We start from the raw sequence: 22,611 nt of genomic DNA, 5'->3' as shown, positions 1-22,611 counted from the left end.
TCGGTGTTCATTGGTCTGCTGATTCGTTGGTTCTCTCTGATGGACTCTGATCTCTGATTGGATGAATTTGATAAACAGTCACATACTGTATTTGCTTTTAACAGTCACTGGAACAGTTGAATTGAAGCTTTACTGCAGCTGAATTGTTCTTATTTTTCTTACGTGGCCTGAATGCATCATGTTCTTGGCCTTATTTTAATGGTGTTCTCTTTTGCCTCATGAGAAAATAAGCTTTGGCCACTTTAATTATAACCAAGGAAGCAGGTAAATATGTTCCTCGTGATAGTTACAGTCGGCTTGCTGCCAAAAAACCCAGGCTCTATTGTCTCTCTTCAGCCACTTTAAATTAAATAGGTACTTGATTAAACCAAGCAGCGGAGTCTCAGTGTGGCTTGACTTGTAGCAAACTAAATAACACACTCACTGACTGTTTAAGATCCAGGGCTTGAGCTGGAATTAACTGCACCAGAATTAATTCATCCTGCCCTTTTGTGTAAAACTTGTTGTCTGGAGGCTGTTGGAGGAAGGAATACACTCAGGAACTGACATATACAAATAACTTTTTAAAGATGGATATGGGGAAAATGTTTTTGCTCAGTGTTTGGAAAAGAATAGTTCTTATGCTGTGATAAACAAAACAAAACAAACAAAAAAAAAACGATGGCTGTTTATTTGCAGGCATTTACAGGAAACTCCAATACGGAGAGTGTGGTGCGTTACGACCTTCAGCATGTTATAGTGGCTCGATTTCTACGCTTCATCCCTCTGGACTGGAGTGAAGAAGGTCGGATAGGCCTGAGGATAGAGATCTATGGCTGCATGTACTGTGAGTTTACACACACAGACACACTCTCTCTCTCTCTCTCTCTCTCTCTCTCTCTCTCTCTCTATCTCTCTCTCTCTTTATCTCTTAAAACACACTCACAGACTTTCCAATCTTTATTTTTTTCTTAATTCCACTTATATCCATTGTGACACCAAAGGAATATGAGCTTATCTTAATGTTTTGAATTATTCATAATTGCATTAAGCTTTGCTATCGTATATCAATAAATGGAATACTTTTCCATAAAGAAGTCTTGAATGTATTAAGAGATGCACTGATTATACACAAATAAATGTAAGGCAAAACTACCTGAGGTCAAATTTGACACAGCCCTGAATATGGTGCCGTATTAATGGCAGTCAGCTACATCAACTCTGTGTAGTTTATTGAGTTGGTTTTCTGTTTCAGAAATGTAACGGAATATCAGGAATGTAGCATTATGTGCTTCGATGAAACATAGATACTGTATAGTTATATTAACATATATATTAACATATCCCTGATGCTAATGATAATTTTTTTAGGTACAAGGTACAAGTGCATGCTACATCATGGGGAAGGAGGTAGAGGTCTTCTTGGGTCAAAAGAAATGTACTCGACCCGAAGTGACCCGAATCACTTTTTACCCGAACCTGACGTGCATAATTTTTTTTTTAAGAAAGACCCGACCCGAGACGAACACGAAAAAATTAGACCCGTGTCCGACCCGACCGGTTGGCAATTCTTTTTTAACCCGACTGGACCCGAATGTTGCGTAACTCTACACCAAAGTAACCGCTACAGCCTACAGCGTGGATTCAAAATTGATTGACAGGTCTGTTTCAACGAAAATTAGCTTACCGCCAGCCACATGTAACCAGCCACATGTCGCAAGCGGTCTTGGCAAACAGAAGAGCGGTTGGAAAAGGACTCGAGTCGACGCACACACACGAGATACAGTAGTATGGGTCTTCTCGGGTCCGTTCGGTAAAAACGCATTCATTTTAAATTACCCGAGACCCGATGCCGCTGTTATTATACCCGACCCGTGTCAGAGGCACACGCGAAACTTTTAGACCCGAACCCGCTCGGGTCTCGGCTCGGACCTCGGGTTTTTGGATCTAAGTGGACCCGTGAAGAACTCTAGAAGGAGGATAGGGACTAGCATGACTCACAGTCCTATTATTAGCAATACAATAATGACCTAATCACAGTTAACTTTTATTTTGTACCAGATTCAGACATCCATTGAAGGGGTATGGGGAAACGTTGAGACCTTGATGTGCTTGTAAAGGACATATATTGTATAATACTGGACATATTATATATTTTTGTAGTCTGGACAACAGTGAGCTGTTGGCTTTAGGAGCACTGTGCACTCGAAGCTGTTGGTCTAGCTACTTTTCCCCTTCAAGGTATGCCTTTAGACGTTTTCCCTCTAAAAGGGAAATATTAATAACTGAGACATCCTAGCAAGTTTCAGTGTATAATCTGTAAATAAAAGAAAGATGGAAAAATGAAGTCTAGCCCCAGCTCCTGAATGACCTGTGTGGCAAGTACTGCAACCCTGTACAGTATATCCTCCATAAGGATTGCATGTGCTGGTGTAGCAGGGGTTGGCAGGGGCAAAGGAATGGAGAAAAATTAGTTTTCCATGTAATGTCATGGTGGCTGTGCAGGCTCTGGACATGGGCCAATACACAATTCCTGTCTTTATGAGATACCTTTCATTAAAGGAAGGATGCGCAAGTCTATATCCAGAGATTGGCAAATCCTCAACCAAGTGATCTAGTTCATTTGGAATACTTATGGCTGAGCGGAAATCGATCCTTTGTTGGCAGAAAACTTGCTGCCCACTGCCAATGGGACAGAGACAGATGCTTTGAACTGAGATGTGTTGTTGCACAATTGGCCAACTCTATGTATTTGCAACCAGTCATGCTGACAGCCCCATTCTGGCCATACAAACCATGGTTCCTTCTGTTGTTGATGAGAATTATGTTCCCGCTAACCATTAGACCAGAGTTACTAGCCAAAACATACTTGTTGCCACAAGCCACATGGCTTAAAACAGGGTGTCTGCCACCCAAATGTTTGTAAGGGGCCAGAGAAACTTGGTTGTATGCCAAAGGAAAGGCGGAATTTTTTTTTTTTTTTAAAAAGGTGTTAAATATCTGAGAGACAGACAAGATACAGAATTTCACACAAATCATTGATCCCCAGTGGGACTTTCTCTCTCTCTCACCCTGGTTCCTCAGGGGCCGACGTGATTAACTTTGACGGCCAGGGTGTGATCTCCTACCGTTTTAAGTTGAAGAAGATGAAGATCCTGAAGGACGTGATAGCACTGAAGTTTAAGACGGCCGAAAGTGATGGGGTGATCCTGCATGGCGAAGGTCAGCAGGGTGATTACATCACGCTGGAGCTGAGGAGAGGAAAACTGGTGCTCCAGATAAACCTCGGTAAGAGCTTCACAGAAATGAACATTGATAAACCTGTCACTTCTAGCGGTGTGGGGGAGATATAAAATGACCAGAGGAGGATGTGTATGCACTGTACGTTAGAGAGGAGTGGTGTGAGTAGGCTGTATATTTTTATGTAGACCCTACATGGTAATTCTAGATACATGGTTGCTTTATAGTGACCATAGGCGATGTACTGACTGTCACGTTATTTTATACAGCAGTGCATAGTATTAGAATACTGTAATAAGGATATGTGGACATCTGAGAAACATTTTTAATTGTTATGCAATTTAATCATATAACGAAAAGGTAAATCTTGGTATTTTTATGAAACAGGTAGCAACCAATATGGCTCCATCCTGGGTCACACATCGGTGAGCAGCGGTAGCCTGCTGGATGACCATCACTGGCACTCGGTGGTGATCGAGCGCCACAGGAGAAACGTTAACTTCACCCTGGATCAGCACACGCAGCACTTTCGCACCAACGGCGAGTTTGATCACCTCGACCTCGATTACGAGGCAAGGATTAATGACTTTTCATTAGCATGATATTCATGTTGTACTAGAATTGGAATTTGATGCAGGGGAGGAGAGAAGTCGATATCCTTCAATTATTCAGAGGTTTGTTATTTTAAACCAGGATACATATAAACAAGTAGGATTTTTGTACAATTATACTTTACAGCTGTCGAGATAGAAATCTTAATGCATCCTCCGATCGGCCTCCTATTTCTACTCCTCTAACCCGATTCGTCTGAAGAGCTCTGACATGAATTCACTACACACAAGCCGGTCAGGTCCTCATGCTTAAGCGAAATCTGCATTACAATGTGTTCCACAATACCTTAATGCATATTTACAGTATGTATTGTCTAGTGGAACATAAAGAAAATGCATTTTGTAGTATATTAAATATGCGAGGGATGATTTCCTGTGCTCACACCGTCGAATGAGCAGAGCTCTCGGATGCTCTTTGCATCCATGAATAATAACAACGATGGATCCACAATGCAATGATTTAAAACGAATGCAGCCCAATTAAAGCCAAGAGCTAATTAACGAAGTAGAAAAAAATAATCAGTCTAAGATGTCGATCTGGTGGCTTTTTTTTTTTTTTTTGACAGTGGTCCAAGTTTAAACTTTTCTGACATGGGAAAGTTTTTAGGATGATTTGTTTGTCTTGTGACAGAATGATTGTTTTAGCTGTTTTAGCTGTTTCAAAGTAGTGATAACACTAAATTGTCTTATGGATTTTCCACAACATTAAGTGGCTAAAAAACATGATCTGTTGTTCTTTAATGAATGTACAGTAATTGTGATTACTGGAAAACGGCTGTAATATTGTTACGAATCTCACGTTGAGTGATTAGCCATGCAGCACGTTCTGTTCTGTCAGGACCACTTTGTCAAAAGAGAATTATTAGATGATATGCATACAGTTAGTGTTGGCGGTATGGTTCTGTTCTGGGCAAGAATCCATGCGCCCGTTCGTGCGCATGCATGGACAGAGCGCGGAGAGCAGCGACTAGAAGACAGAACAGACCCCCCGTATAACAGAACCACTAATAATGCATAGTATTAGATATGCTCGCTTACGCGTTTTTGGAAAGAAAGAAATGAATGAATGGATAAATAAATAATTAAAAAATTAGAGGGAGAGAGAGAGAGGAAAATAAGTGGAGATTTATGACATAGACTGGTACAACAAACATTAGAAAGCAGCTCTATGAATGGGAATTTAAATGGTCGGGTAATATGGGTGTCGTAACCGGATCGGTGCGCGTCGTGGACGGCTGATTAACAACTGATGCACGCTTGATGACGTGGCCTGCCAGAACTGACGCGATACTTGATTACTGTGCAAAAGTTTTAGGCGGGTGTGAAAAAATGTTGTAAACAAATAATGCTTTCCGAGATATAAACCGCAAAATGAGCAAACAAAAGAAAAATCTAAATCGAATCAATATTTGGTGTTACTACGTTTTGCCTTCAAATCAGCATGAAGTGATGGCACGACCCCCACAGAGCCCTGATCTCAACATCATCCAGTGTGTCTGGGATTACATGAAGAGACAGAAGGATGCGAGAAAGCCGACATCCACAGAAGATCTGTGGTTAGTTCTTTAAGATGTTAGGAACAACCTACTAGCCGAGAAAAACTTTGTGAGAGTGTACCTAGAAGCATTGCTGCTGTTTTGAAAGCAAAGGCTGGTCTCACCAAATATTGATTTCACTTTTGTTCATTCACTGCATTTTGTTCATTTTTTGAAAATAAATGTTTAACACTTCAATTTTTGAAAGCATTCTTTGTTTACACACCTGCCTAAAACGTTTGCACAGTACTGTACTTGTCTTGTCACTCTTTGAGTTTTTTTCTTTTATCATTTTGCCAGTTTAAACCTTCGCGTGTCTTGTAATCGGCACCAGGTATTCGTTCGCTTAACACAGGTATCACCGTAACTCCCTTTGCTCAGTATCCGGTGCTTTTGTACTGTCCATGATCCCATTTGTTGATTTTCTGCCCTCTGCCTTATTTATTTATTTATTTATTTATTTATTTATCTATCTATCTATCTATCTATCTATCTATCTATCTATCTATCTATCTATCTATCTATCTATCTATCTATTTATTTATTTATTTATTTATTTATTTATTTTTGGATTTTGAATTAGCCTCACATTTTTAGACTGTTTGCCTTATTGTTAAAGCTACATCACCACCCGCACTTCCACCCGCCTCCGTGAATCCTTAATGGCTCGTATAATTAGTGGAGTAAAGCACTTCTAGCCGCGCGGTTATAGGAAAGACTTCGCCGTGTACAGCTGCCACAAAGCACACCACTCTGTTGTTAATAATTTTCACCCCATCATGTTTCATTCCTTAGTTGAATTCGGGACGATCTTCCTAATCAGACACATTATGAATTCTCTTTAATGACACAGTTCACTGTTGTATAACAACTGTTAAAATGTGTGCAATGCTTCATGTGTTTTTAGTACTTTAGTGTCATATGTATTCTTATGTTAATATGATTATACTTCAAACAAGCATTAATAATGTTTGGATCTTGATAATATCATTTCTGCCAGAGAAATAACTGTAAATTCAGGACTAGTAGGTGACATTACTCACGCATTCACACATACGGTTTAAAAAAAACTGTGTTATTCACACGTCTTCTAATAAGTCTCATTTCTACGTATAATGCGATCTTTGCACTACTGTGTATTTGATCCATAATCTCTAATATATATATATTAGACCAAATATATCCCTATTTATAATACTAGTGTATATTATTTCAAATACTATTTATATATCACCACCAATGCTGTATATCTTATTCGTAATATATTGTGTATATATATATACCACTCTGCACCTCTGGTTAGATGCTAACTGCATTTCATTGGCTTTGTACATGTACTTTGCACAAAGACAATAAAGCTGAATCTAATCTAATCTAATCTATATTTCTGCATTTAGTTAAGTTTTGGAGGGATGCCGTACTCAGGAAAACTCGTCTCAGGAGGACGGAAAAACTTTAAAGGCTGTATGGAGAGCATCAACTATAACGGTGAAAACATCACAGACCTGGCTAGAAGGAAGAAAGTAGACACGTCCAGCTTTGTAAGTTTCAGAGTAATTCATATATTCTTTCTTCATCATCCTGCACTATTTTCTTTCACCCTTATAATATGGCGATACGGCTATGTACTGTATAGTACTGTATATCATTCATACTTAGTATATCAGGTTTATTCTTAATTCTTATTTAACAATTATACAGGTGAAATAGATTTGATAAATAAATCAATCTAGTTCATTTTTTTATTTCAATTTTAAAATGTCAAACTGGTAAATTCTTCATCTTTCCTAAAACCACCAGAATGATTATACATGTTTGGAACTTTACTGGCGCATGTGGTTAAGGTGTTGGACTACTGATTAGAAGGTCATGGGTTCGTACCCCAGGACCAAGCTGCCACTGCTGGGCCCCTGAGCAAGGCCCTTAACCCTCAATTGCTCAGTTGTCACTCCGGATAAGGGTGTCTGCTAAATGCCGTAAATGTAAATGTACTTAATTAATATTCCGTATTTTAAATAGTGCTGAAGATCCCAAATGTTTCAACATTATATTATGGCTCTCGACACCATTTTCTCTGAGCTGAGCTTCAGGAATTCACAGCATGTGCAGTATCTGTATGCTGTAGCTGTGATTTCAGAGAGCAGTCTGTAAACCTTTGTTCCACCTGAGAGATCCAAGCACACAATGAACCACATTATAAGATACAATACACTTAACATTTGTGCTTTCAAATGATTTAACCTTGGTATTCAGATCATTTTTAAGTACACAGTACAAACATTTGAAGAATAGAAATATTTTACTCGATGTGACTCTCATTTAAACCTCCTACTCGCTGTTTGTGCCCTCAGGCTCGCCTTCTTTTTTGTCTGTACGATCGACAGCAAAACAAAGAAATCATGCTCTAATTTATTATATGCATTTTCTCCATTACCATGAATACACGCGGGGTTTGATAGTTTGATGCTGTATTAAATTGCAATAACAATACGCTGCTTAAGTATTTTTGGTATTTCATCATAATAAAATTTTCTGCTCCACTTGTAGCGTAATTTGACATTCTCCTGTGTGGAATCTCACACCTTTCCGATTTCCTTCAACGCCACGAGTTTCCTGCAGCTGCCCGGTAGAACGGAGAACAACATGGTGTCTGTGAACTTCCAGTTTCGCACGTGGAACTCTAATGGCCTGCTGGTGTTCAGCGCGCTGGCTGACGGCATGCTGGAGCTCACTCTGAAAGACGGAAAAGTCACGACGCACATCAGCAGCCAGCAGCAGAAGAACCTGGGCGTAGACATGACCTCAGGTACGGCTGACTTCACGTGTAGCTTGTGGGCTGATATTTAATACACGTGTTATCGGGTATCAATTTTTATTTCTTTTTTTTCCTGAAAAAGTAGCATACTCAAGAGATACAGTGATGAATGTGGAGCTCGGCCTTTAGGAAAAGGCCTCCTGGTTGAAGCTTCTCGGGAAGCTTGTCGTGAAAAGCTGAGAATATGTTTTATTAAGTTTAATCCTGAAAACTCTCAAGTCTTCTGATTACTTTTGTTTAACACTTCAAGTTCATCACTGCATAATTCTCTGCTTGTTATTTCATAGTGTTAATTTCTTCATTACGATTCTAAAGAAGAATAAAAACAATAAAAACAAAGGTCTCATTTCACTCATTTTTATTCAGTAGTAAGTTCATCCAGTTCAGTAGTAAGGACAAATGTTCGACATGATTAATTTTGATTGGACGATTTATATAGTTATCTCCCCCAGCTATTCTTTAGTTTAATTCCTTTAACAGCACATACTTTTTTTTATTAACACAATCATTTTATATGGACCAAGGGAATTAGGGCACAAGGTAGGGGACACCCTGGAGGTAGGGGACACCCTGGAGGTAGAGGACATTCTGGAGGTAGGGGACACCCTGGAGGTAGAGGACATTCTGGAGGTAGGGGACACCCTGGAGGTAGAGGACATTCTGGAGGTAAAGGACACCCTGGAGGTAAATGACACTCTGGAGGTAGAGGACACCCTGGAGGTAGAGGACATTCTGGAGGTCGGGGACTCCCTGGAGGTAGAGGACACCCTGGAGGTAGAGGATACCATGAAGGTAGAGGACACCCTGGAGGTAGAGGACATTCTGGAGGTAGGGGACACCCTGGAGGTAGAGGAGATTCTGGAGGTAGGGGACACCTTGGAGGTAGAGGACATTCTGGAGGTAGAGGACACCCTGGAGGTAGAGGAGATTCTGGAGGTAGGGGACACCCTGGAGGTAGAGGAGATTCTGGAGGTAGGGGACACCTTGGAGGTAGAGGACATTCTGGAGGTAGGGGACACCCTGGAGGTAGAGGAGATTCTGGAGGTAGGGGACACCTTGGAGGTAGAGGACATTCTGGAGGTAGAGGACACCCTGGAGGTAGAGAACATTCTGGAGGTAGAGGACATTCTGGAGGTAGGTGACACCCTGGAGGTAGAGGACATTCTGGAGGTAGAAGACACCCTGGACAGCATGTCAATCCAATACAGGGTTCAATCTCACATACACACATTAACACACTACGGAATATTTAGAGATGACAATCAGCCTATAACTAATGTTTAGGAAAGTGGGATGGAAACTGGAGTAACTGGAGGAAACCCCCAAAGCACAGGGTAAACTTCGGAACTCCACGCACACAGGGTGGAGATGGGAATCAAACCCCCATCCTCATGCGATAGGTGCTATGCTAACGTGCTAGCGACTACGTTTCAATATTCTATATCGATACTGAATGACCTGCATGATTCCTCTAATCAGTTCTGCTTTTGATCACCTTTGAGCAAACTTCTACATCATGACAGCATTGATACATTTTCAATTCCAAGAACTGACATTTTATTGAGATCTCCGACTTATTTATAATCAAACACGACGGGTTGATGAAGCACTTACGAGTTTACTAGTTATGAGTTATACTGTACAATGTGGGTAAAAGTTCTGTATGTAACTGTAAGTTATCATTTATTTTATTTTATTTATTTATTTATTTATTTATTTATTTTTGTATTCCTTGTATACACTCGGCTACATTTATTCTGTGTGCTGCCAGTCCGATCGTGGTGCGTTCAAGGTCAGTGACGTTTCCTGGGATGCAATGGAGCGAAACATATATTAGTTTACCCAGGGCTCCATCACATATTGATTCACTGGTATAACTGAAACCGTTTCCCCCTTTAATAAATGGAGCCCTCAGGCTTTTGGCTAGACTTTGTTCTTTCGGTGGTAAATATTTGGCTCTCTGAAAATCTGAAAGGCCTCACAGCCCAGGTAATTTCCTGAAGCTACAGGGAATCACTATACAGCATTAATATCATAAAAGTATAAAATTTTGGTAGCGCAACCTGGTGCAATCTTCTCTACTGTAATTCTTTCACACTTTTCTGCAGCGAGGTAAATATGTAGACTAGTAGTCTTGAGCTTTGTTGCTGAAGTTGCTGCTGAACAGACAGAAACGGCACAATCGCTTTTGGTTATGCTTTCTCTAAGCTTTATTATTATTTTTTTTGACTCTTCAAGGTTGGCGATGCTTCCAGAGTGATATATATTAGTTTACCCAAGTGCTCTGTAACATATTGATTCACTTATATAGCTGAAACATTCCCTCTTTTCATTAAATGCCCTCCAGCTTTTGGCTTTTTTTTGGCTCTTTATGTTTGATATACACTTATATTTATGTATAGAATTACTTGTATGTAATTAAATTGAATGTTTACACTAGTTCCCTGGTGCTTTTATTCTGCTGTGGATGTGGAGGACATTTTAAATAGCCTCTGTTTAATCCCCAAGCTTGCTGGAGGTCAAAGTACTACATGCTAAATAAATCATGACTTGGTGGTTAGTTTGTTTGCCTCACACCTCCATGGATAGAGGTTTGATTCCTGTATCTGCCAAGTGGGTTTAGTTTGCATTTTCTTTCCATGCTTATGGGTTTTCCTTCACCAGTCCGAAGACGTGTTTCAGGCTGATTGGAATCTCTGAATTATCTGTAGTGATTGTGCCATGTGATAGACAGGCATTCTGTCCAGGTGAATCTCTTAGGGTAGATTCCAGGTTCTCCCTGACACAGTAGGACACATTATGGTACAGATATGAAGGATATAAGATACTTTATAAATAATCCTATTAAAACCTGGGTGGAAAATTTACATGGAATTGGGGCAGATGCCACAGAAAATAAGCAAAAGGTGCGATGTCCCTAGTGCCAGATTCCGTGTCCGGGGATTGGGTCGCCGAGACCCCCGCCTTCGACTGCCACCCAATCCACATTGCACCGGCCCATTACGGTTCCCCCTGCATATGGTGGGCCAACCGGAGATCGGCCCCATGTCGCTCTTTCAGGCTGAGCTCGGCCGGGCCCCATGTGGCAAGACCCGGCCACCAGGCGCTCGCATGCAAGCCCCAACCCCGGGCCTGGCTCCAGGGCGGGGCCCGGGTTGCGCCATACCGGGCGACGTCGCGGACCATGATTTATCTTTTATCATAAGTGGGTTTTGAACTGCTCTTTGTCTGGCCTGTCACCCAGGACCTGTTTGCCTTGGGAGACCCTACCAGGGGCAGAAAGCCCCCAGACAACATAGCTCCTAGGATCATTCAGGCACGCAAAACCCTCCACCACAATAAGGTGGCGGTTCAAGGAGGGGAATTGTAAAGGTAAAAAACAAAAACACCATTTTTTTTTAACATTTGATATACTGTATATCCTAAATATAAAGACCAGTCTAGGCTAATTCATACTATAGCTCCATTTGTGTGCTATGACTCATTAACAGAGATTTTTTTATTTTATATTTTAAATATAAAAATCCTCCACCAAACCCGGACATGCTTTCAAACACACGACCACACAAAAACCGGAAAACCCTAAATCCACTTTGAAAATATCTACTACTGAGATGTAGATAATAGACTGGATACCTGAATTCCTGCTAAAGCAGATCTGTCTGTCTTCTAAAAGGCCTGTAGGTCGCTTAATGTCATGAAAGAAGATTCTTCATTTAATAAATGTGATACATTTGAGATGAAGATGAATACAAATAAAAATACTAAGAGATCGATGTAAATTGGTGACACTGCGCTTAAAAAAATGCCCTCTATTGATAATCATTGCCTGAACTTCAGATGGCGATATAATAAAAAGATAAAAAAATAAAAAGACATGATTTACATCGATAGCATGCTACTTTAGAAGTTCTAAAGCCTGAACTCACTCAATTAATTTATATATACAGTGTCACTTGCTATCTGCCTGATTTCTCTCCACTTTTACACCTTTGCTGGCTCACTGCTGTGAACAGTTTGGCAGGTTGGGTGTTAACAACCATGGTTTTCTCTAGTTTTCCCATTTCAATGCTTCTCATTTAGACAAATCTCAGAGGAACCAGGTCTCAAAACACATTAACATCTTAAATTCTCCTTCTCTTTCATTTTCAGGTTCTGAATATAGATAAGATGAGCACCAAGGAATAGCAATTTTTTCAGCTACTGCGAAAATGCCTTAGAGGTTGTAGATTACAGATTGTAGTTAATAGTATCTATTTAAGAAATCCATGATATACCAGAATGAACTGAGACTAATTTGAAATGTTTATATTGCTCAACACTGCATTGACAATTCATTTCTGCTCTATCCAGTGCCAAAGGAAAAGTACATTTCCTCTTGAAAAGTCATCGTAAACTCTGCTAAGCAGAATCCTGGGTTATCTTATTTAACGTTTCACACTGCCCATAATTTACCCGGGGTTAACAATTATTCCTGGCTCTTTAGAATTGAACAGTTCACAATGTACTTTGCTAAACTCCGTATTAACTTATTTGCATATTTGCACTTTCAGCAAGCGTGATTTAATATATACACAAATCGACCGCCTTAAATAACTGCTTGTCTCATGCTTTCGCTTCAGCGAGGGGAAAAACATTAGTTTCAAGTGTCAAGCGTCAAGAAGCTTTTATTGCCATTGCAACCGTATATAGCTGACGCAGTACACAACGAAATAAAACAACGTTTCTCCAGGACCATGGTGCTACATAAAACAGCATGAAGCTACATAAAACGACACAGAGCTAAGTGCTTAAGTCCTAGCCACATAAAGTGCATCCAAGTGCAACAGTGTGAGACGAAAGACAGAGTAAACCTAAAATACAAAACACTACAAGACAAAATATACAACATAGTGCTGACCAGTGTGAGGCTACCGTAGTTATCTTACCAGTGTTATCTTTTACAGCTTTCTAATCTATTTTCTAATCCTTTTTAAGTTCGTCGTGTTATGCGGTTGACCAGCCGTTTGTTAATAGCCAACATACGCTAATTTTGCATTGTCACATACAGTGTTTCCCACCCGCTATGTTGCACAGTTGTCTGACAAGTTTTGTAAGAGTTGATACATTGCAACTAGTGTGTGTGTGTGTCTCATGTTAAGTACATAGTTGTTAACAGTTTACCGCCACACCACATTGTTACACACCGTAGACGTTTGGCACAGCAATGTAGGGTTAAAACTGCAAACTACTGCTAACTGCGATAAAAAAGCGGTTATAGTTATATATTATGCTGGATCTTCTTGCATGAAAAGAAACAATACCGTAAATAATGTAACACACAATACCGTAACCCACCAGATTTGTCATGGTGCTGTCCGGGTCACGGCACCAAGTCGTGTTAATTTGCATATATTTAATATCTTTAGATCAGCTTTTCTACCAGCTCAATAAGAATATTAGGCACAATACCATTTCTGATCTTGTTTACACAGCATAGGACTTTTTATTCAGTAGGTGAGAAGCCGTAACACACATCATTCCGTATCTCTGTTTGCGAAGCAGCGGGTCATTTAAATCAACAAGCTGCCAAGAATATAATGTAACATTTTCCAGTGCTGAGGATTGCTATAAGAAATTATGTATGTATCTCACTTCCTGCCTTTGTGGTGTGTGTCGCCAGTTGCATCATTACCCAGAAGCTCATTGTTTCTTTGTGTTCTTTTAACACAACCTTACACTATGCATCATGCTTGCATTTCTGTTCAGCGTGCGAAAGGAAATGGAACCACAAATTGAATTGTATTTTCATTGTGCTCGTGGCCTCAGTAGAGCCTTTAACGCCAGCTTTATACTGTAGTGGCTCGGCTATGTGCTTGTGGAGTAGAGCAGTTTACAAAGGAAGGAGTTTGTTTAGATCTGGATAGAATGAGGTTCAATAGGGTTTTTTCCAACCGATGGTTCCTGATTCACTTTTTTTTGCTTCCCAAAAAATCTATGTAGTGAATTACTAACAAACAAATCATGAATTTTTGAAAAGGCCATTTGTTTTGAGAAAAGAAATGTAATGGGAAATACATTCATTCATTCATTCATTTTCTACCGCTTATCCGAACTTCTCGGGTCACGGGGAGCATGTGATCTCAGGCGTCATCGGGCATCAAGGCAGGATACACCCTGGACGGAGTGCCAACCCATCGCAGGGTACACACACACTCTCATTAACTCACACACACACACACACACACACACACACATACACACTACGGATAATTTTCCAGAGATGCCAATCAACCTACGATGCATGCCTTTGGACCAGGGAAGGAAACCGGAGTACCCAGAGGAAACCCCCGAGGCACAGGGAGAACATGCAAACTCCACACACACAAGGCAGAGGCGGGAATTGAACCCCCAACCCTGGAGGTGTGAGGCAAACGTGCTAACCACTAAGCCACCATGCCCCCCCCCCCCCCATGGGAAATACACTTTTCTTTTATTTTTGTTTTATATCCTTGATTATTTATTTGTATTTTTTTATATAATGTTCACTTGAAGTCTTGAAGTGCAATTCTTAATTTAAGTGTGCTGTTAAATTCTCGATTCTGATTGGGCAGCAGCTCTAGCAGTAGATTTCTTTCCACACAAATATTTATATTTTCATGATATCAAAGCCATTTCTGCTTTCTGGATTGCTCAAAGTGTTCGTTCATAAGCATCTAAAGTTTGATGGTGTTTATCTTCAACTACAAAAACTCTGTGTTTTACATCATTTAGCAGACGCTTTTTTCCAGATCGACTTACATTTTTTTAAAACTCATGTTTATACAACTGAACAATTGAGGGTTAAGTGGCCCAGCCGTGGACGTACTGTAGGAATCGAACTCACAACCTTCCGATTGGTAGCCCAATAGCTTAACCACTAGGCTACCACATCCCCCTGACTCATTAAATTAGTTGCTCGTTTATACTAATGTCCCATAAGTCAATTTCCATTTTAACAGTGGAATTAATTTAAGAATGAATTTATGAATAAAAATTTTGAAACAGATTTTTGTGTGAAAAAAAATTTTGGGTGGGAAAAAAAAACATGAAATGACTTTATTTAGCTTTTGTTTACCTTTAATTCGTTTAGAAAACGAACCATTTTAGTTTTTGTTAGAACATTTGTATGAAGTTTTCGCCCCTAGTAGTCAAGGTTAAAAAACAGAAATACTTATGAATAACTACAAATTTTTAAAGCCCTGTGTGTTTACTTTCATATGAGCTTCATATTAACCTCCACTGTGCAGTGAGACATGGTGAAAAAAATTCAGTATTGAAAACGGACACCACAGAACAGGAAGATCCGTAATCTTTGAAATTGAGAAGCTTTCTATGAGAAAGGAAAACGTGTTTATTTTTGGAAGGAATCTCCAGGCAGAACTGTGTGGTGTGTTGGACTGTGATCCTAAATTTATTTATTTATTTATTTATTTTATTTATTTTTTTAAATCCATGGCTGAATGGATTGCATGACGAACACTTGCCGCGATTCTTCATTTTACTGAATGCGATTACAATATGGAGTGCAATATTAAAAATTTTTATTTTATTTTATTTTTTATATGTTCGGCCTGTACAATTAAAAATCATGAGCAGATCACACTGCAGTCTCATAAACATTCTGCTGTTTGCTCCAAGTCTGCGTATTATCATTAGTTTCCTGTATAATGGGTTAGCAGTCAGCAGACTCCAAAGATTGTGTCCAGCTTGATGGGACACAAATCATACAGTTAAATGTGAGATGGATGGATGGATGGATGGATGGATGGATGGATGGTTGGATGGAGAGACTGAATACAGTGTATCACAAACTACATCAGACACATTTCTCAACCTTAATAGTGTGCCAGGTGTTGTGAACTAGACTGTGTCGTGGAGAGAGAGAGAGAGAGAGAGAGAGAGAGAGAGAGAGAGAGAGAGAGAGAGAGAGAGAGAGAGAGAGAGGAAGGGAGAAAGAGAGGGGGGGTGTGAGAGAGGGGGGGGTGAGAAGAGGGGGGAGAAAGGAGAAAGAGAGGGCAAATCCTCAGCTCTGAGAGGATATCTAGATCTATTCTCTTTCTATCTCTTCTCTTTTTATCCTCTAAATTCCTTCTCTCCACTTCCCAACCAAGCTTCTTTATTCTATATTTAATGATAACACTTAAAATATATAGAATATAGATATAAGTTATATATAGATGAGAGATACATAACATATATTATATATTATATATATATATATATAATTTTTATCTAATTATATATCACCTTAAACACATAATATATATATATATATAGATATATAGATATATTATATATATATATAATTAATTTATAAACTTAAATTATAGATAGATATATATATTAATTATATAACAAACTTAATATATATATATATATATATATATATATATATATAGATATATATGAGAAGTTTAGTATATAATATTAATTATATACAAACTTAAACATAAATATTATATATATACATATAGATATATGATATATATATATATATAGAGAGAGAGAGAGAGAGAGAGAGCAAAACCGAAGAACACTCAATCTATTGCTAGGTGGAAGTGGCAAAATCACAGAGTAGCTTTAGCAAGTTAATGTTCTGTCATCATTTTTAAACCGTAATAAAAAATAATATATTTTTTAAATAAAAGAAAAAAAAAATCCAAGATTACAACCGCATTGGTTGTAATTATTTCCCAGTAGCTCGGGTGTAAATAACATTTATGAAAGATGATCACGTTTTAGCACTTCGAACCATCAGATGAGCTCTAAATCCTTTCAGCACCCTTTCACTCGTGATGGAGATTCAGAAAGCATCTTGTAATTTGCTGCTCATCAACCCACCGACCTGCCTGACAGAGATGTGAGTCTGAGCCGAGCGTCTTTTCTCTCGTAAAGCTCCACTTAATAAAGCATTATACTTGAATAATAGCGAATGAATCTCTAAATCTCTAATTCTATTTATTATAAAGAGTGCAGTTTTACAAATGGGGAGATACTGTATGTTGATAAATGACAGATATCTGAAAAAAAGAGTAATTTAAGCATTGCTGTTGTAACAGGATACAGAATTCGGATTAGCGATTAGTTACAACACTCCAGTTGGTGTTGGTCGCTGCACCAAGTCGCTTCATATTTGCATAAATTTCATCTTTTCTCACTTTATTCTTGTTATTCTTATCATTACAGGGTCAGATCTGAACGATGGAGAATGGCATGATGTTCGCTTCGTGGCCAAAGACTACTTTGCCATGCTGTCTGTAGACGGAGATGAAGCCTCCGCTGTGAAGACCAACACACCCTTTCAGATCACCACTGGAGGAACGTACCACTTCGGAGGTGGGTGATGAAGTAAGCGAGACTTGATCTTGCTAACGAGCTGCAACATCTAAACGTGCTAGTAATTTGCACTGCTTTAACACTTTAAACAACACGAAGTGTGTGGAAAGGGACGAGATCGAGAAATCACTGACAGCTTTCTATGAAGTTTGAAGCTGAACTGTAAAAAAAAAAAAAAAAAAAATAAATATTTCTGACTATAGCTCTGTTTAAAGGTTTTAGACGACTCAACAGATGTTTATTTAATCATGCTGTTTTTATATTCAGTAAATAAAAACTTGGTCCGGAATAAAGCCTCTAAAATTGTAAAGAGATCTACTTAAGGCTGGAATGATGAAGTGTTCATCTTGACTTGATTACAAGGTATAAAATCTTCTTGGAGCATAAGAGTCAATATCAGGTGATGGTTTTAGTCTTTGTGTTGTAGTTCTGATGGTTTATGTTTGTTTTGTTTTATGTTTGTTTTCTTTTCTTTTCAAGTTTCATTGCATTGTTTTGTTTGTTGCCTGATTTATTTATTTGTGTATATGTGTGTGTGTGTGTGTGTGTGTGTGTGTGTGTGTGTGTGTGTGTGTGTGTGTGTGTGTGTGTGTGTGTTTGAGAATTAGTTTGTTTATTTTATTAATGTTTTTTTTCACTTTTCCTATTTATTTATTTGTTTGTTTTTTTGCTTGTTTGTTTATCTGTTAATTATGTATTTATTTATCTTTTATTTATAAATGAATTTTGTTTGTTGTGGTGGTGGTGGTTGCTATTGTTGTTCATTATTTGTTTATTTATTTATTTGTTTGTTTGTTTGTTTGTTTGTTAATAAATAACTTTATTAAATAATATTAATACTACTACTACTAATAATAATGTCTTTTTTAATTAATTAATTAATACATTTATTTATGTATTTAGCAATATCTATTTTATTTAGCATTTAGCATTTAGTATTTAGCATTTATTTATGTATTTAGCAATATCAGCAATATTTAATAACATATTTTATTAGTAATAATATTACTATTATTATTATTGATACTACTACTACTACTACTACTACTACTACTACTACTACTACTACTACTACTACTAACAATAATAATAATAATAGTTTATAAGAGATGCAGGGTAAAGAAACACTGTTCAAATCTTAAACATTATTTGCCTAACCTGTACAGAGATCCCAGAGCTCTCAGCTCCTGCCTGTGCTTAACCCAGTTCTAAATGCATGTAATTTCCTTTTTTTTTTGTCACTCAGGACAGAAATCCAGTGTAGTCAGCATGCACACATCTATGTATAATATTAGCAAACAAAAATCAAAGTTGTAGCATAATCAGGCCTGTTCATGCTAAGAGATGTGCTTTGTTACAGTATATCTCCTAGCTCATATCTGTTTAATGATATAGCTCTGTCATTTAATACCCATCGTACTGTATTTATTCTGGCATGGCTTGTATTTCTCACACCATGCCACCACACCAGGTTATTTCCTGTCTCTTCTCTCCGGTGTGACAGTTTGTTTTTTTCTGGCAAATTTCATCATCAAGTTCTTTGGCCGGGTAAAGAATAAAAATAGTATATTATAATACACTGCAGTTGTCTTGTCTGGCGTCCCTGTGGTTTGGACGCTGTCCTTATCAGTATGCTCCTGATTACTTCACCGTGAGAGAACAGAAACAGGTGTTAGTGACAGATAAAGCCGCGTCGCCGGCTTTTATATACACCTGATTAGAATTCTCATCACTTTCCGATGACTTGGTTCGAGAATGTACTAACACTTAAACGTTCACGGTTATATGCTTGATTTTTGTTTTGGGTGTCACGCTCGGTGATATGTGGCTTTAGCGCCAGTTTCGCAAGGTCACGCAGCCCAAGATGGGGAGCTGCTCAGCACATTTTAATGCTAAATATCCTCTATAAACAGCGGGACACATCCGAGCGTGAAAAAAAGGCGTTCTGGGTTATTGTGTGTAGATTATACTCACACGTTAAACACTGTTCTGGATCGAGGAACCAAGGACAAACATCAACGAGGCTCATTTATCAAACCGGAAATTTATTTGTAAATCGTTTACAGATAGAGCGCTTGCACAAAATCTGGCTTGGGATAAAAGGTTAATATTATGTGAGAGATCCTGAGCTTGTGTATAATATGTGTATAAGGACGCTCACTAATCCATGTGCATTTCAGTTCACATAATGGATTAGTTACCGAGTCACATTCAAAGCAGTGCGAGATGACAACAATACTCTACGCTCTGGTACTGACACGTCTCGTCACTTAATTACAACACTGCAGCTTTGTGACAAGTGAGGCTGCACTAAACTAGTCACCCAGCCACAGATACACGTAACAAGATGATCTTCTTCCTGCTCCGGTCTGTTCTTATTGCTAGACTTCCTCTGACATAAAGTTCACACTAACAGTGTTTATCCTGACAATGTGTACTGCTCTCTTTAATCCGGGCTTCAGCTCATATGTCTTTATTTATCATGTGTTTTACCATCAGCATCTTCTGTCACTCATTCTGTGGTTCTTCTTCTTCTTCTCCTCCTTCTTCTTCTTCTTCTTCTTCTGTGAGGTAGGACGGAGTGGCAGAGGGAGAAGAAGAAGACGCAAGAAGAAGAATAGGAGGAGGAGGATGAGCACAGAAAAGAGACAGAGGCTGCGTGGGAGGATGGAGTAGGAGTGTATGAGGGTAGGAGTGGGGATATAGTGTAAGACGACATCATCCCATAATTAGTGATGTTCTGATTTCTTCTTCTCCACTCATTCTTAATTATTATTATCTTCTTCTTCTTCTCTGTCTTCTCTCTCTTCGTTTATTCTTCTCTCTCCCTCATCCTGTGCGCCTGCGAGTCCTCCTTGATTCCTTACATTCTTCTTCTTCTTACTGTCTTCTTCTTTTCGTGCATTCATCTTCTTCTTCTTCTTCTTCTTCTTCTTCTTCTTCTTCTTCTTCTTCTTCTTCTCCTCCTCCTCCTCCTCCCAGTCCTCCTCCTTCTTCTTCCTCTTCTTCTTCTTCTTCTTCTTCTTCTTCTTCTTCTTCTTCTTCTTCTTCTTCTTCTTCTTCTTCTTCTTCTTCTTCTTCTTCTTCTTCTTCTTCTTCTTCCCCTCCTTCTCTATTTCCACAAGTCAAACACATAATGTCTCAGACCAGAAACAGTTGTAGTGTCAGAAAGTCTTACCTTGTTTCGGGATTGTGGGATTTATTTATTGAGCAGCTTGATGGATTCATCCAGACTTCGTTTCATCATGTTCACTCCAGTACAGTTTCATTTTCGGATGACATTTTAATAAATTAGGGAAAGATTTATTTGAAACTAATTTGTAATTTATTGTTCATATCTCAGAATAAGAATTCCACATGGGGTCTGGTCAAACAGACGTTTTGAAGACACCTGATTGTTTTTGTCTGTCTCTGATCTGCACACAGGTTATTTCCTGCAGACTCAGGCGTCTCCATCGCAGCGCTCGTTTCAGGGTTGCATGCAGCTCATCCACGTGGACGATCAGCTGGCCGACCTTGCGGCCTTGGAGCAGGGCATGCTGGGAGCATTTGAAAACGTCAGCTTGGATACGTGTGCAATCATGGACAGGTCTGAACACTTACGCAATCCAAATATTAACTTATCCAATTTCCATTAACACTGCTTATCCTGTTCAAAAGTTTACACCCCCTGGCTCTTAATGCTTTGTGCTGCCTTCAATCATCATCAGTGTTGTTGGTTTTTTAACACTTTTGTAATAATTGTATTAATCTACAAGTCCACCAGTTGCTGGATAAAGTTTAAAAATAATTTAGCATCTGTTTAAAAATAGATTAAATATAAAAATGATGCTGAGAAACACATGACCAAGTATCACAATTGATCGTTCAACACAGTGTTAGGAACAAGCATGTGTAAACTTTTCATTTGGTTTATTTGTGGAAATTCTTGATGCCCATGGACAGCTGCCTTGGAGCAGAAAGGGTTAAGGGTCTTGCTCGTTTGCCCAACAGTGGCAGCTTGGTGGGTGTGGAGCTTGAAGTACCACTGAAGTACCAAGTACCAACTTGGGATTTGCATTGTGATACAGCGCTCACGACAGAAATGCGATCCATTAGTAGAACTTTGTAAAGTATTGATTTTCAGTGTGTTTGCACTCTGTGGGACAATTGGACCCAAATTATGACTTAATTTGTCACCTGGCTGTCCAGTTACACAGAGATGTGATCCAATCAGGAAGCAGTGCAAAATCCAATAAGCAATAAACACTAAAGAAATAAGGGTTTCTATTGATGCAATACCTCAAGAGATGACTGTGGTGCTCCTCACAGACGGCGCATACGTTTGGCAAATTCTACGTCCTACGTAATTGCTTTGAACTCTAATGACTTGAAGCACATGATGAACCTTTTAGAAGACGAAGAAGCTTTTATTTTATTTCTACAGCACAGTGAAAGTCTTTTCTTCACGTATCCTACATTCGAATGAACTTCAAGCAGATGTCTGAACAGTCACTAGCAGGATTCACAACACAACACACGTTCTGTGTGATATTCTCGCTATATTTCCTCCCAGTAGAGATTTTAGACTGACGGTATTCTTAATCTGTGAAGATAGTGCATCAGTATCGATGTGTTGACTGAGAGAGACTTCAAAAGCACTTCTGGAAGTCACGCTGGATAGAACGTCTGCCAAACACCATAATTCCATTCATCCATCCATCCATCCATCTTCTACCGCTTATCCGGGGCCGGGTCGCGGGGGCAGCAGCCTAAGCAGGGACGCCCAGACTTCCCTCTCCCTAGACACTTCCTCCAGCTCTTCCGGGGGAATACCGAGGCGTTCCCAGGCCAGCCGAGAGACATAGTCCCTCCAGCGTGTCCTAGGTCTTCCCCGGGGCCTCCTCCCGGTTGGACATGCCCGGAACACCTCCCCAGGGAGGCGTCCAGGAGGCATCCGAAACAGATGCCCGAGCCACCTCAGCTGACTCCTCTCGATGTGGAGGAGCAGCGGCTCTACTCTGAGCTCCTCCCGAGTGACTGAGCTCCTCACCCTATCTCTAAGGGAGCGCCCAGCCACTCTGCGGAGGAAACT

The 22,611-nt window shown here is 39.3% G+C and overlaps 1 protein-coding gene across 1 annotated transcript in view; it reads left to right on the top strand.

Moving 5' to 3' along the window:
- Window positions 1–22,611, top strand: part of LOC113662392 (contactin-associated protein-like 2) — a 115,436-nt gene that overhangs the window by 54,764 nt on the left and 38,061 nt on the right. The window contains exons 4-10 of the mRNA XM_047808920.1: window positions 679–826; window positions 3,064–3,267; window positions 3,607–3,791; window positions 6,763–6,906; window positions 7,913–8,171; window positions 17,388–17,537; window positions 20,964–21,126. Of these exons, the coding sequence (XP_047664876.1) occupies window positions 679–826; window positions 3,064–3,267; window positions 3,607–3,791; window positions 6,763–6,906; window positions 7,913–8,171; window positions 17,388–17,537; window positions 20,964–21,126 (1,253 nt within the window). The remainder of the gene's footprint in view (window positions 1–678; window positions 827–3,063; window positions 3,268–3,606; window positions 3,792–6,762; window positions 6,907–7,912; window positions 8,172–17,387; window positions 17,538–20,963; window positions 21,127–22,611) is intronic.

Source organism: Tachysurus fulvidraco, chromosome 25 (genome assembly GCF_022655615.1).
Source record: "Tachysurus fulvidraco isolate hzauxx_2018 chromosome 25, HZAU_PFXX_2.0, whole genome shotgun sequence".
In the NCBI taxonomy this organism is placed as follows: domain Eukaryota; kingdom Metazoa; phylum Chordata; class Actinopteri; order Siluriformes; family Bagridae; genus Tachysurus; species Tachysurus fulvidraco.
The sequence above is the reverse complement of the archived record's forward strand: the minus strand, read 5'-3'. Positions and strand labels throughout refer to the sequence as shown.